The sequence below is a fragment of the Oncorhynchus gorbuscha genome, linkage group LG01, assembly GCF_021184085.1.
Source record: "Oncorhynchus gorbuscha isolate QuinsamMale2020 ecotype Even-year linkage group LG01, OgorEven_v1.0, whole genome shotgun sequence".
Lineage (NCBI taxonomy): Eukaryota > Metazoa > Chordata > Actinopteri > Salmoniformes > Salmonidae > Oncorhynchus > Oncorhynchus gorbuscha.
In genome coordinates this window covers 71,096,836-71,113,103 of record NC_060173.1, presented here as the reverse complement: position 1 = coordinate 71,113,103, position 16,268 = coordinate 71,096,836, and the positions used below count along the sequence as shown (strand labels likewise).

At 42.9% G+C, this 16,268-nt stretch overlaps 1 protein-coding gene across 3 annotated transcripts; it reads left to right on the top strand.

Annotated features, from left to right (window-relative positions):
* Positions 1-249: 249 nt before the first annotated feature.
* On the top strand, positions 250-15,634 carry fbxl3a (F-box and leucine-rich repeat protein 3a). Of its 3 annotated transcripts, none has more exons than XM_046359295.1 (6): positions 250-483; positions 5,107-5,232; positions 5,846-6,248; positions 7,166-7,288; positions 9,132-9,303; positions 14,687-15,634. In XM_046359295.1, the coding sequence occupies exons 3-6, from the start codon at positions 5,847-5,849 to the stop codon at positions 15,325-15,327; spliced, it is 1,338 nt and encodes a 445-aa protein (XP_046215251.1). In that variant the 5' UTR covers positions 250-483; positions 5,107-5,232; position 5,846; the 3' UTR covers positions 15,328-15,634. The 3 variants fall into 3 exon arrangements, with proteins under 3 accessions (XP_046215251.1, XP_046215245.1, XP_046215235.1); XM_046359289.1 differs by having other exon boundaries at positions 5,107-5,240; XM_046359279.1 differs by lacking the exon at positions 5,107-5,232.
* The last annotated feature ends 634 nt before the right edge of the window (positions 15,635-16,268 follow it).

Genomic DNA, 16,268 nt, shown 5'->3' with positions numbered 1-16,268 from the left:
GGAAAATAGTTCAAAGAGAATATTGAGTAGAACATCATTAGATATAGTCTCAAATATATATATATATATATTTTTTTCAAAGAGCAACGGGGCTGGCAGGTAGGATTTAGTTTCTCCTTTTCTCTGGCCACACTCCAGTATCGTAGGTGGCGGTAAAGCACCATTACCGTCGGATGCCAACAGCGAATAAATCCCACCGAAGAAGAGGAAGCCATTTCATACAGTATCACCCACAATGCACCGCTACTGTCACAACAACACGTCGCCATTTCACGGATGGGGGGGTCAGCTGAAACTCCTGCAAAGTAATTTACGTCACCGGAGATATAGCACAACACACGAACATTATCTGAAAGGAAAATGTAAATGTGGCGATATTTGGCTCGGGTGAATGAGTTGTTCAAGTGCTGGCCGAGGTTGAAGTTGCCAGTGATCGGATTTTTTCACGTCAACAGCTAGCCAGCGGTCAAGTGTAAACATAAGGTAAGGGGATGGGTCAACTATAGTATGATTTGATTGTCGGTTTAACGTTGGGGTTCGTTATCTACCCATAATGTGACTAGTTCGTAAAATGCTGCCACTTAGTTAAATAACTTAGGTTAACTTTGTCACAACAAACTTGGCCAGACAGTATCCTCATTACGTGGAAGGATGCTAACTAGCTAGCTATGAATTTCTAAGTAGTTGTCAAATAACTTTATTGTAATGGCTAACTAACTTGCCTTAGGTTTTCATCATTGTATAGTCCTAGTTTGTAGTTAATGTTACAGTTGCCCTTCTGGCTCCAATTGGCTGTATGGACCCATAGTAGGCAGTGCAAATCCGTTTTGGTGATTTCTGGTATATCATCAAAATAAATCAATCACAACGTTTTACCTGATTTAAGAACATTACCATTGAACATTAATGTTGAGTTATGTTTATATTCCTAAAATTTAAGTTGAAAATGATGCTGTTATTGCTAACAGTAGAAAATGTTTATAAATAGCCCAATGCCAATATGCAGAAACCGTTTGATATATTGAACATCTAAACATAACATGTAGTTTTTACACATGCATGTACAACAATAGTAATCATATTTTTTTTATACGAGCACCTTATAAACTTCACTCTCCAAAAACTGTTGTTTTTGTCAAGTTGCAATGCGCTGTTTAAACTCAAAAACCACATGGTTACTGGATATATTTTTTACGTCACAGGTTAGACGACAGCCTGCAGAACTGTAAGCTACATTTTAAAATGTTGCATTTTAATATGGGGGCCAACCAAAACAGAAAGAGAGACGCAAAACTTTTTTTTCAATCACTCGCATCGATTAACACATTGAATAATGTGTACATCACTGGTTAGAGGACACTTATGTTAATTACTTCTATCTATCACATTAAAATCAATAGAACAGGGAGCAAACGTGTGTATTTTCCCACCAGAGATGTTTCCATCAAATTGACTTGTTGCAGATAAAGATGATGTCGTGCACGCAAAAATACCTTTTGCGGTAGAATTCCCATTTACCGATTACAAAATACAAGATACATTGGTTTCCATCGCATTTTCAACTGCTGATGGGTTTCTCACAAAAAAAAATATTGTATAGCGAGTGTGCTCGTATTGTCATGTGTGCTCCAGCCAGCAAAGCGCAGATACAGTACTGTCACTGCGTGCTGTTGGCTAGAGCGCATGTGTAGTGTACATCGGGGGTGGGCGTCACAAAAAATCTTACCTCATCATTAGTGGCTCCAGTTGCTTTGTATTTTGCCATAGAGTGAGACTAACAAAATCAACATTGACTTTGATTATTACCAGTTTAGTTAGCTGTCCACTAGACTAATTTACCAATCTAAAAGAAAGTTAGCTGACATGGGCTAATTGAGTGACTATCAGTGACTGATATATCAAGTGAACAATTTTTGATGCACAACCAAGTCTTGAAATTGCACTTTGTTTATTCTACAGTAAATTGAGACCCCAACTGATTATTTTTATTTTTCAAATGGGAGCCAAGCATCGATGATCTCATGTCACCAGAATAAGACCCCTGTATTTATTGGAAAGGAGCATCAAGGTCATCAACTTGCACTTTCAAAAACCCAAATAAAATTTTGTCAAATGCGCTGAATACAGCACATGTAGACCTTACTCTGAAGTGCTTACTTACAAGCCCTTAACCAACAGTGCAATTCAAGAAAGAGTTAAGAAAATATTTACCAAATAAACTAAAGTAAAAATATATACAGGGTGTACCGGTACCGGGGTACAGGTTAGTCGAGGTAATTTGTACGTGTAGGTAGGGGTGAAGTAAATATGCATAGATAATAGACAGCGAGTAGCAGCAGTGTAAAAAAAAAACACTGCCCTCTGTAGTGCCTTACGGTCAGATGCTGAGCAGTTGCCATACCAGGCGGTGATGCAACCCTTCAGGATGCTCTTGATGGTGCAGCTCTAGAACTTTTGGAGGATCTGGGGACCAATGCCAAATCTTTTCAGTCTCCTGAGGGGGATAAGGTGTTGTCGTGCCCTCTTCACGACTGTCTTGCTGTGTTTGGACCATGATAGTTTGTTGGTGATGTGGACACAAAGGAACTTGAAACCCTCCTCCTGCTCCACTACAGCTCTGTCAATGTTAATGGGGGCCTGTTCGGCCCTCCTTTTCCTGTAGTACACAATCAGCTCCTTTGTCTTTCTCACATTGAGGGAGAGGTTGTTCTCCTGGCACTAGCCAGGTCTCTGACCTCCCTATGGGCTGTCTCATCGTTGTCAGTGATCAGGCCTACCACTCTTGTGTGTCATCAGCAAACTTAATGATGGTGTTGGAGTCGTGTTTGGTCATGCAGTTGTGGGTGAACAGGGAGTGCAGGAGGGGACTAAGTGTTGAGGATCAGTGTTGTTGCCTACCCTTACCATTTTTGAAATTGTATTAAAAATGTTTTTTCAACCTTTATTTAACTAGGCAAGTCATTGAAGAACAAATTATTTGTTACAATGACTGCCTACCAAAAGTCAAAATGTCTCCTAAGGGGATGGGGGCTGGGATTAAAACAAATAATAATATAAATATAGGACGAGAGACAACACTACATAAAGAGACCTAAGACGACAACATAGCAAGGCAACAACACATGACAACACAGCATGGTAGCAATACAACATGACAACAACATGGTAGCAATACAACATGACAACAACATGGTAGCAATACAACATGGTAGCAGCACAAAACATGGTACAAACAATACTGGGCACAGACAACAGCACAAAGGGCAAGAAGGTAGAGACAACAATACATCGCGCAAAGCAGCCACAACTGTCAGTAAGAGTGTCCATGATTGAGTCTTTGAATAAAGGGATTGAGATAAAACTGTCTAGTTTAAGTGTTTGTTGCAGCTCATTCCAGTTGCTAGCTGCAGTGAATTGAAAAGACAAGCGACCAGGGATGTGTATGCTTTTGGGACCTTCAAGAAAATCTGACTGGCAGAACGGGTTTTATATGTGGAGGATGAGGGCTGCAGTAGATATCTCAGAGGGGGGAGTGAGGCCTAAGAGGGTTTTATAAATAAGCATCAACCAGTGGGTCTTGCGACAGGTATACGGAGATGACCAGTTTACAGCTGAGTATAGATTGCAGTGATGTATCCTATAAGGTGCAAATCTGATCGCCAAATGGTAAAGAACATCTAGCCGTTCGAGAGCATCCTTACCAGCTGATCTATAAATAACGTCTCTGTAATCTAGCATGAGTGGGATGGTCATCTGAATTAGGGTTAGTTTGGCAGCTGGGGTGAAAGAGGAGCGATTTACGATAGAGGAAACCAAGTCTAGATTAAACTTTAGCCTGCAGCTTTGATATGTGCTGAGAGAAGGACAGTGTACCATCGAGCCATATTCCCAAGTACTTGTATGAGGTGACTACCTCAAGCTCTAAGCCCTCAGAGGTAGTAATCACACCTGTGGGGAGAGAAGCATTCTTTTTACCAAACCACATGACCTTTGTTTTGAAGGTGTTCAGAACCAGGTTAAGGGCAGAGAAAGGTTTGTTGTAGAGCATTTCACACAAAATCCAGGGAGGGGCCAACTGAGTATAAGACTGTATCTGCATATAAATGGATGAGAGAGCTTCCTACTGCCTGAGCTATGTTGTTGATGTAAATTGAGAGGAGCGTGGGGCCTAGGATCGAGTCTTGGGGTACTCTCTTGGTGACAGGCAGTGGCTGAGACAGAAGATGTTCTGACTTTATACACTACACTCTTTGAGAGAGGTAGTTAGCAAACCAGGCCAAAGAACCACTCAGAGACGCAAAGGTGACTTCATTGAGGACCTTTAAGGTTGCTGTGACACATCCATAACCTGAGCGGAAACCAGGTTTTTCCAACACTTTTGATAAACAGGGCAAAATAGAAATAGGCCTTTAACAGTTATTACTGACAATACTAATGCCCTAGATAAAAGAAAGTACTGTGCCACCTTGTTCATAGATTCATCTAAAGCTTTTGACACTGTAGACCATGCAATACTTTTGGGTAAGCTGTCGTCAATAGGACTGGGATTGGATGCCTGTCGTTGGTTTCATGACTAAAGGATAGAAGTCAGGCTGTTAGTCGACGGCATCCAGTCGGAAGCATTGGAGTTGATTAAAAAGCATGTGTATTCGATGGGGGCTGAGTTCAAAAACTACAAACCTCAGATTTCCCACTGCCTGGTTGGATTTTTTTGGCATACGAGTTCTGTTATACTCAGACATCAGTCAAACAGTGTTTTCAGAGTGTTTTCTATCCAAATCTACTAATTATATGCATATTCTAGCTTTTATGGCTGAGTAGCAGGCAGCTTAATTTGGGCACGCTTTTCATCCAAAATTCCCAATAGTGCCCCCTACCCCAAATAAGTTAAACAGCATGATCATTACACAGGTTCACCTTGTGCAGAGGACAATAAAAGGCCATTCTAAAATGTGCAGTTTTATCACACAACACAATGCCACAGATGTATAAAGTTGAGGGAGCATGCAATTGGCATACTGACTGCAAGAATGTCCACCAGAGCTGTTGCCAAATAATTCAAAGTTCATTTTTCTACCATAAGCTGCCTCTGTGTTTTTTTAATAGAATTTGGCAATAGGTCCAACCGGCCTCAACCCTAGACCACATGCAACCACGCCAGCCCAGTACCTCCACATCCGGCTTCTTCACCTGTGGGATTGTCTGAGACTAGTCACCTGGACCGTTGATAAAGTGGACAAGTATTTCTGTCTGTAATAAAGCCCCTTTGTGGGGGGAAAAATATGCTGTCCCAGGCTGCACCCATGCCCAGTCATGTGAAATCCATAAATTAGGGCCTAATTAATTTATTTCAATTAACATGCAACAATTTCAATTATTTTGTCGTCTTTTTTTTTAATATTTTTGGTGATTAGATATGGCAAAATAATAAACTATCGTAATTTAGGATTATAGTAAACAAAGCAAACTCAGCCTTTTTTCAATAGTCACACATTTCTCAATAGTATTAGCCATTTTAGAGATTGAAAAAATGCTCCTAAACACAATTTAACCAGGCGCTCTACACTAGTGTCCAAACCGGAACTTTTGACGTTCCTACCCTGCCTAATATTGTGAAAATGTTGTATGTCAGGAATGCAGTAGCAGTTATTAGTTCCAATTAGGCAATAAAATAAGATCACTTTTTTGTAATGTTACCTGGCTGTTATTCTTCTATAATTATGGCATTGTATGCTGTGATTTTAATGTACGAAATCCCGTGTTTAATAAACTATAATTGCCAGCAGGCCAATGATTTGTGATGTATTATTCCCACCAAACCTCGTTGTGTGTCATCCTCCTATAGGATGAAGAGGGTGAAAGGAGATGAGGACGCCTGCAGCTCTTCCAGCGAGGGCCCAACCGAGTCCTGCAAGAAGGTGCGGAAGCTACAGCCAAGCAAAGAGAAGTATCAAGAGGAGGAGGAAGAAGAGACTGATGTAAAGCTCTGTGAGTTTGGCTTCGACTGGGCACTGCTCCCTCAGGAGATCCTGCTCAACATCTTCCAATTCCTGCCTCTTCTGGACCGGGCGTATGCCTCGCAAGTGTGCCGTGGCTGGAACCAAGCTTTCCACATGCCTGAGCTATGGAGGTGCTTTGAGTTTGAACTGAACCAGCCTGCCAGTTCTTACCTGAAGGCGACACACCCAGACCTAATCAAACAGATCATCAAGAGGCATTCGAACCACCTGCAGTATGTCAGCTTCAAAGTGAGTGGGAATTCAGTGTTTCCCCTTTGTCCATTAATCGTTTAAATAAGATCATCTTTGCGAACTAACAATAACCAAAATAAAAGGGAGAATCTAAAATAAAAATGAATGGCATGGGGCCCCCATTCATGATATGTTTGATTCACACAGATGGCATAAGAACACGGCATAAACCATAGGAAATTAGCTTTAAACTGCACCATTTCTGTCATGCGCATTGCAAAATGCTGAATTGCAGGAAATGAGCTTCAAAACAGGAACATTTGTCTGCGACCAAGAAGAGGGCCTCTAAAATTTTGGTTGGAGACAGTGCCATTGTCCATGCGGACTACTTACGTCAACTTTGCCACCGCTGCAATTGTCTGTTTTTGATTAAGAATGGTATGCGAAATCAATATTTAATTTTATGATTGGCATCAGAGGTCAAGTGTTGGGTGAACAAAAATATAAATGCAACATTTTCCAAAATATAAATGCAACCATTTCAAAATGTTTGAGTTCATATAAGGAAATTGGTCAATTGAATATGATAGAGAAATTAACATTTTAAATTCTCTGGTGGACATTCCTGCAGTCAGCATGCCACACTCCCTCACCTTGAGACATCTGTGGCGTTGGTGACAAACTGCACATTTTAGTGGTCTTTTGTTCCCAGCACAAGATGCACCGGTGTAATGATCATACTGTTTAATCAGCTTGTTGATACCACACCTGTCAGGTGGCTGGATTATCTTGGCTAAGGAGAAATGCTCACCAACAGGGATGTAAAACAAATTTGTGCACAAAATTTGAGATACACTTTTTGTACATATGGAACATGTCGGAGATCTTTTATTTCCATGAAACATGGGACCAACATTTTGTGTTTAAATTTTTAAGTATATATTCTTTTATTTTTGTAAAAAAAAAATCTCTAGGTGGACAGCAGCACGGAATCTGCAGAGGCAGCCTGTGACATTCTCTCCCAGCTGGTGAACTGTTCACTAAAGACACTAGGGCTCATCTCTACGGCCAGACCCAGCTTCATGGAGTTGCCCAAGGTAGCTTACACTCAGTCTGTTGGAATCAGAGCCAAAGATTGGCCTTACAGTGTATTCGGAAAGTATTCAGACCCCATTACTTTTTCAACATCAATCTACCCAATAATGACAGTGAAACCAGGTTTTTAGAAATGTTTGCAAATGTATTACAAATAAAAAACAGAAACCTTATTTAAAGTATTCAGACCCTTTGCTATGAGAGAATTGAGCTCAGGTGCATCCTGTTTCCATTGATCATCCTTGATGTTTCTCCAACTTGGTTGGAGTCCACCTGTAGTAAATTAAATTGATTTGTAAGGGAACACACCTGTGTATATAATGTCCCACAGTTGACAGTGCATGTCAGAGCAAAAACCAAGCCATGAGGTCGAAGGAATTGTCCGGAGAGCTCCGTGACAGGATCATGTCAAGGCACAGACCTGGGGAAGGGTACAAAAAATGTCTGCAGCATTGAAGGTCCCCAAGAATACAGTGATCTCCATTCTCAAATGGAAGGAGTTTGGAACCAAGGCTCTTCTGAGCAATCAGAAGAACTGAGCAATCAGGGGAGAAGGGCTTTGATCAGGGAGGTGACCGAGAACCCAATGGACACTCTGACAGAGCTCCAGAGTTTCTCTGTGGAGATGGGAGAACCTTCTAGAAGGACAACCATCTCTGCAGCACTCCACCAATCAGGCATTTTAAGGTAGAGTGGCCAGACAGAAGCCACTCCTCAGTAAAAGGCACATGACAGCCCACTTGGAGTTTGCCAAAGGGCACCTGAATGATTCTTAGACCACGAGAAACACGATTCTCTGATCTGATGAAACCAAGAACTCTTTGGCCTGAATGCCAAGTGTCATGTCTGGAGGAAACCTGGCGCCATCCCTACGGAGCATGGTGGTGGCAGCATCATGATGTGGAGATGTTTTTCAGTGGCAGGGACTGGGAGACCAGTCCAAGATTGAGGGAAAGATGAACGGAGAAAAGTAGAGATCCTTGATGAAACCCTGCTCAAAACTTCAGGCTGGGGCTAAGGTTTACCTTCCAACAGGACAACAACCCCAAGCACACAGCCAAGACAATGCAGGAAGAGCTTCAGGACAAGTCTCTGCTGTCCTTGAGTGGGCTTGACCCCGATTGAACATCTCTGGAGAGACCTGAAAATAGCTGTGCAGAGCTTGTGAGGATCTACAGAGAAGAACTCCCCAAATACAGGTGTGCCAAGCTTGTAGTGTCACACCCAAGAAGACTCGAGGTTTAAATCGCTGCCATCGGTGCTTCAACAAAGTACTGAGTAAAAAGGGTCTGAATACTTATGCAAATGTCATATTTCTGTTTGATTTCATTTTATACATTTGCAAAAAATGTATAACCTGTTTTTGCTTTGTCATTGTGGGATATTTTGTGTAGATTGATGGGGGACACACAATTTAATCCAATTTAGAATAAGGCTGCAAGGGGTCTGAATATTTTCTGACTGCACTGTATATTTAGTGTTCAGGAAACTGTTGGTACCAAATATTCAATGACAATGGTTGGCATTCTAATGTCTAACCTCGATTGTGAATACTATTCTATAACTAGGATTTGATTGTCCACTAGCTTTTGGCTCCCGTTTTAAAGGTCAAAATTCCACAGTTTACACTGAGCCTGTAATTCCACAGTGGAGTGGTGTGCAGACAGTTCAACCTGAACACATTCTCCATTCATTCTTTCAAGGCAACTCCATTAAACAGTCCACTGTGTATTGATGCCCCGGAATTTAATGCGATGTTTTGACGATTTTTGGGTCTTTGTTATAGCCTTACACCTGCAATCATCCATTTTATTTACCTGTTGACTGATTGTTTTCCTCCTTTAGTCTCATTTCATCTCGGCCCTGACGGTGGTGTTTGTCAACTCCAAGTCCCTTTCATCTCTGAAGATCGACGACACACCGGTGGATGACCCGTCCCTGAAGGTCCTGGTGGCCAACAACAGCGACACGCTGAGGATGTTGAAGATGAGCAGCTGCCCTCATGTCTCCCCTGCAGGTAGCTCGTTGAGTTTATGGTCATTGAATGATCCCTAGAATGGATTATTCCATTGAATGGTCCCTGAGCAACGCCATACAGTCGAGTCCTGATTTAGGCACTCAAATAAGTGTCAACTCTGTTTAAAAAATGAATGGACGTATATAGAGACAGTTTAGTGGCTAAAAGGATGGGTTAAATACATGTAAAAAACACAAAAAAACAAATTGGATCTTATATTTCTCCGATAGACACTTCAGAATAGACTTCCTTTAGTAATATTTTGGACTATGTTTATCCATATATGAAGCTGTTATTCAATGCATTTCTATGGGCTAATTGTAATAAAGCCAAGTAAATTAAGTGTAAAACATTTTTTAAATTAATTTGGTTGATACCTTAAGGGGTCCTAAAATTCAAAATCAAATAGCTAAATGATCCTTGGTATGACCTGCCCCCCCCCCCCCCCCCCCCCCCCCCCCCCCAATGCTGAGGCCAAGGCCTCTTTACAGATGAGACCTGTAATAACAAAAATATACACTTTAATAAATAGGAAATTTAAAACAAATACCGAACACAATCATGGAAATCAAACGCATTCATCAGCAGGGCCTAAAATGAACACCAGCCACATGCCAAATGCAGAAATATTTTTGCATTGGCGGGTATGTCTATTTCACCAGTCACATTGGCAGGTGGTCAGGGCTCCACAGTCCAAGCATTTCACTTGCATTTGTGAATAAAAATAGTCAAGTATGATCACATTTATAGTAAAATAAATGCTGCAGTAGCGGTTTTCAAAGTATTTCTGCCGTTTTGTCTCATAGCTGGCAATTTTAAAAGCACAAAGTCAGAAAAAAGTAGCCTCTATAGCAGTGGTTGCCAACCCATTGGTAGCGCTCGACTGGTCCATCACCAAAGCATTCCTAGGCAATCACCAAACATTTCTGTTAAAAATTATTAAGCCTTTGTGTTACTATTTTGTTTTATTTGTTTCGTGCTATTGGCGGTAGGTGCACTTGATTCAGCAACCGTAGTGTCTGGAAGGCAAAGTGTTCACATTTTGAACCATTTCATGTGTCTGAAGTTGTACCTGAGAAAATCAAGTGCACCGACAGGTCTACCGCTGGCCAATCAAATAGCTCAGATCACCGTATCTGCAGTTTCCTCCAGCCATAGACAATAAAAATGAAGCCTTGAGTGCACAGCAAAGTTGATCCTGTGAGATTTCAACATTTTAAAACCAAAGCACTGCTGTTTTTGAGTCATTTACATTTACATTTAAGTCATTTAGCAGACGCTCTTATCCAGAGCGACTTACAAATTGGTGCATTCACCTTATGACATCCAGTGGGACAGTCACTTAACAATAGTGCATCTAAAACTTAGGGGGGGTGGGGTGAGAGGGATTACTTATCCTATCCTAGGTATTCCTTAAAGAGGTGGGGTTTCAGGTGTCTCCGGAAGGTGGTGATTGACTCCGCTGTCCTGGCGTCGTGAGGGAGTTTGTTCCACCATTGGGGAGCCAGAGCAGCGAACAGTTTTGACTGAGCTGAGCGGGAACTGTACTTCCTCAGTGGTAGGGAGGCGAGCAGGCCAGAGGTGGATGAACGCAGTGCCCTTATTTGGGTGTAGGGCCTGATCAGAGCCTGGAGGTACTGAGGTGCCGTTCCCCTCACAGCTCCGTAGGCAAGCACCATGGTCTTGTAGCGGATGCGAGCTTCAACTGGAAGCCAGTGGAGAGAGCGGAGGAGCGGGGTGACGTGAGAGAACTTGGGAAGGTTGAACACTAGACGGGCTGCGGCGTTCTGGATGAGTTGTAGGGGTTTAATGGCACAGGCAGGGAGCCCAGCCAACAGCGAGTTGCAGTAATCCAGACGGGAGATGACAAGTGCCTGGATTAGGACCTGCGCCGCTTCCTGTGTGAGGCAGGGTCGTACTCTGCGGATGTTGTAGAGCATGAACCTACAGGAACGGGCCACCGCCTTGATGTTAGTTGAGAACGACAGTTTGTTGTCCAGGATCACGCCAAGGTTCTTAGCGCTCTGGGAGGAGGACACAATGGAGTTGTCAACCGTGATGGCGAGATCATGGAACGGGCAGTCCTTCCCCGGGAGGAAGAGCAGCTCCGTCTTGCCGAAGTTCAGCTTGAGGTGGTGATCCGTCATCCACACTGATATGTCTGCCAGACATGCAGAGATGCGATTCGCCACCTGGTCATCAGAAGGGGGAAAGGAGAAGATTAATTGTGTGTCGTCTGCATAGCAATGATAGGAGAGACCATGTGAGGTTATGACAGAGCCAAGTGACTTGGTGTATAGCGAGAATAGGAGAGGGCCTAGAACAGAGCCCTGGGGGACACCAGTGGTGAGAGCGCGTGGTGAGGAGACAGATTCTCGCCACGCCACCTGGTAGGAGCGACCTGTCAGGTAGGACGCAATCCAAGCGTGGGCCGCGCCGGAGATGCCCAACTCGGAGAGGGTGGAGAGGAGGATCTGATGGTTCACAGATGGTTCAGAGTCATTTTATGTTTGTTATTCAGCACTGTCAACATGTTTAAAAGCCATAAAATGTGCTACAACCAACACTGCAGCTGCAATGAATGAGTATAGCAAAGTGTTTTGAAAAGCTTGTTATTATTATAGTCTTGTCCTTTTTACATGTTTTATATTGAGTAATCACTTTATCTGGACATTAATTGGTGCATGAGGCAGGAATAATGTAGTGCGACTTGAGTTTTACCATCAGCTGGAAGACAGTGTCCGCTTTTTGTCAATGGAGGGAGGGAGAACAGAGGGGACGGTGAGTTAGAGAGGCAGCCTCATATCTGAGGCCTTCATAGCTATCATAGCTGTAGTTTCAAACCAAAAACCTTGGGCACAACAGTGAAAGCCCTCATTAACACTTAAACTGCCTGGTCTCACTACCCCCCTCATTCGTGTAGTGTTCTGCCACTGAGCAAGGCAGTTCCCCGGGCGCCAAAGACGTGGATGCCAATTTAAGGCAGCCCCCCACACCTCTCTAATTCAGAGATATCTTATAGTTTAGGTTAGGAACTGTACAAAATGTTTGCAATGTGCTCGTTAGCATTGTCTTTGAGGATTCCTTATTATTTGCTAGCACTATGTTAAGTTTCTTTTTTGGGGCTTTGAATATTAGTACTATAAGTAAATACCTGCAGTCAACATGCACTAGATAATAATAATGTATCCTTTTTTTATTTTTATGAAGCTTACCGGTACTAGTTTTCCAAAACAGCGGTTTGAGCCAGTCATGTGTGTTTGTTTACAAAGAAGCACAACGAGGAAAATGGGAGCTTCGTGAGGCGAGTCATTCATGCAGCGCAACTTATGTGAGGTGATCAAGTTACACTTGTATGAAATTCACTACTGTTTGCCAGCTATATAAACTCAGCAAAAAAAATAAACGTCCTCTCACTGTCACCTGAGTTTATTTTCATTGAACTTAAGGTGTAAATATTTGTATGAACATAAGATTCAACAACTGAGACATAAACTGAACAAGTTCCACAGACATGTGACTAACAGAAATTGAATAATGTGTACCTGAACAAAAGGGGGGGGCTCAAAATCAAAAGTAACAGTCAGTATCTGGTGTAGCCACCAGCTGTATGAATTACTGCAGTGCATCTCATCCTCATGGACTGCACCAGATTTGCAAGTTCTTGCTGTGAGATGTTACCCACTCTTCCACCAAGGCATCTGCAAGTTCCGGGACATATCTGGGGGGTGGGGAATGGCCCTAGCCCTCACCCTCCGATCCAACAGGTCCCAGATGTGCTCAATGGGATTGAGGTTCGGGCTCTTCGCTGGCCATGGCAGAACACTCGGATTCCTGTCTTGCAGGAAATCACATACAGAACGAGCAGTATGGCTGGTGACATTGTCATGCTGGAGGGTCATGTCAGGATGAGCCTGCAGGAAGGGTACCACATGAGGGAGCAGGATGTCTTCCCTGTAACGCACAACGTTGAGAGTGCCTGCAATGACAACAAGCTCAGTCCGATGATGCTGTGACACACCGCCCCAGACCATGACGGACCCTCCACCTCCAAATCGATCCCGCTCCAGAGTACAGGCCTCGGTGTAACGCTCATTCCTTCGACGATAAACACGAATCTGACCATCACCCCTGGTGAGACAAAACCGCGACTTGTCAGTGAAGAGCACTTTTTGCCAGTCCTGTCTGGTCCAGCGACGGTGGGTTTTGGTTTGATATCTGGTGAGGACCTGCCTTACAACAGGCAATTTATTGCCCTGGCCACATCTGCAGTCCTCATGCCTTCTTGCAGCATGCGTAAGGCACGTTCACACAGATGAGCAGGGACCCTGGGTCTTTCTTTTGGTGTTTTTCAGAGTCAGTAGAAAGGCCTCTTTAGTGTCCTAAGTTTTCATAACTGTGACCTTATCTGCCTACCGTCTGTAAGCTGTTAATATCTTAACGACTGTTCCACAGGTGCATGTTCATTAATTGTTTGTGTCATTGAACAAACATGGGAAACCGTGTTTAAACCCTTTACAATGAAGATCTGTGAAGTTATTTGGATTTTTACAAATGATCTTTGAAAGATAGGGTCCTGAAAAAGGGACTTTTTTTTTGCTGGGTTTATTTTACAAATTTTAAGTTAACTATGTGGGCAATAGGTAGCCTAGCGGTTAAGAGCTTTGAGCCATTAACCCAAAGGTTGCTGGTTCGAATCCCCGAGCTGACTAGATAAAATCTGTGTCCTTGAGCAAGGCACTTAACCCTAATTGCTCCTGTAAGTCGCTCTGGATAAGAGTGTAGTCAATCTAAGATGTGCCAAATAAATTCTCTCCAACTGAATTTAGCTAAGTGGCTAACATTAGCGTGCAAGATAAAACTTAACCTGCTCATGCTGATACTCTCACAGAAGTTACAGGTCTGTGAGAGCCAGAAATCTTGCTTGTTTGTAGGTGACCAAATACTTATTTTCCACCATAATTTGCAAATAAATTCATAAAAAAATCCTACAATGTGATTTCCTGCATTTATTTTCTCATTTTGTCTTGTCATAGTTGAAGTGTACCTATGATGAAAATTACAGGCCTCTCTTCTTTTTAAGTGGGAGAACTTGCACAATTGGTGGCTGAATAAATACTGTTTTGGCCCACTGTAGCTATCAAAACTTATAACATTTTCTGTTTGTGATATCAACATTCTCACAATATACGTGTGTTAAATAGACTTATTTAGGATAAGTCAAGGACAAGTTCAATTTCTTTCATATGCAGTCAAAATGACTGTCTCGGCCCTTCTAGTGTTACACGATAAAGCTAAACTAATTTGAATTGATAGGGACATATGTTATAATTGGAGTAATAATAGGACTATATTTGTAAACCAAGGTTTTCTGTGTGTGCAGGTATTCTGTGTGTGGCGGACCAGTGCCATGGTCTGAGGGAGCTGGCGCTGAACTACCACCTGCTGAGTGACGAGCTCTTATTAGCCCTCTCCTCTGAGAAACACGTGCACCTGGAGCATCTCCGCATTGATGTGGTCAGCGAGAACCCCGGGCAGCACTTCCACACCATCAGGAAGTCCAGCTGGGACGCTATGCTGCGCCACTCGCCCAAGTTCAACCTGGTCATGTACTTCTTCCTCTACGAGGACGAGTTCGGCCCCTTCTTCAGGGAGGAAGTCCCCATCACCCACCTCTACTTTGGTCGCTCAGTCAGTAAGGATGTGCTGGGCCGCGTGGGGCTCCACTGCCCCCGGCTGGTGGAGTTGGTGGTGTGCGCCAATGGGCTGCGGCCGCTGGACGAGGAGCTAATCCGCATCGCCAAGCGCTGCACCCAGCTGTCGGCCATTGGCCTTGGGGAGTGTGAGGTGTCGTGCAGCGCGTTCGTAGAATTTGTGAAGATGTGCGGTCGGAGGTTGTCCCAGCTGTCCATCATGGAGGAGGTGCTGATTCCTGACCATAAGTACAACCTGGATGAAATCCACTGGGAGGTGTCAAAGCACCTCGGCCGTGTCTGGTTCCCCGACATGATGCCCACCTGGTAGAGCTGTTGAAGGGGGCTGTGGATTTACTGTACATAGTTTGACATACTTTTCTCTTTTTTTCCCACCTTGAAACTCTGTCCGAAGCGTCCATGTTGGCAGCGAAGGAACTACCGAAGATAATAGTGTTCGACTTAAAATGTGAATTTTTCAGGGATGCGATTTTTCCTGATTAATCAGGAATTCCTACTTTTCTCAATGTATACTCCATTCCTATATACCACCCATACGTAGAATGTATGCACGCATGACTGTAAGTCGCTTTGGATAAAAGCGTCTGCTAAATGGCATATATTATTATTATTATTATTACTATACACTGAACAAAAAATATAAACGCAACATGTAAAGTGTTGTTTCATCAGCCGAAATAAAAGATCCCAGAAATGTTCCAAATGCATAAAAAGCTTATTTCTCTCAAATTTTGTGCATAAATTTGTTTAGATCCCTGTTAGTGAGTATTTATGCTTTGCCAAGATAATCCATCCACCTGATAGGTGTGGCATATCAAGAAGCTAATTAACCTGTCTGGGAATAGGATTCCGCTAGTGCTAGCGGAACCCTATTCCCAGACAGGTGTGGCATATCAAGAAGCTAATTAACCTATCAGGTGGATGGATTATCTATAACCCCTCGCCCAACAGCCAATGAAATTGCAGCGTGCCAAATACAAATCTGCCAAAATCAAATAAATACAATTTCTCAAACATACAAGTATTAGGCACCATTTTAAATATAAAATTCTCATTAATCCAGCCACAGTGTCTGATTTAAAAAATGCTTTACAGCGAAAGCTCCACAAACGATTGTTAGGTCACCACGAAGTCAGAGGAGTCACAAAAAGCACAAATATAGAGAACCTTTGATCTTCATCAGATGACACTCATAGGACTTCATGTTGCACAATACATGTATGTTTTGGTCGATAAAGTGCATATTTATAT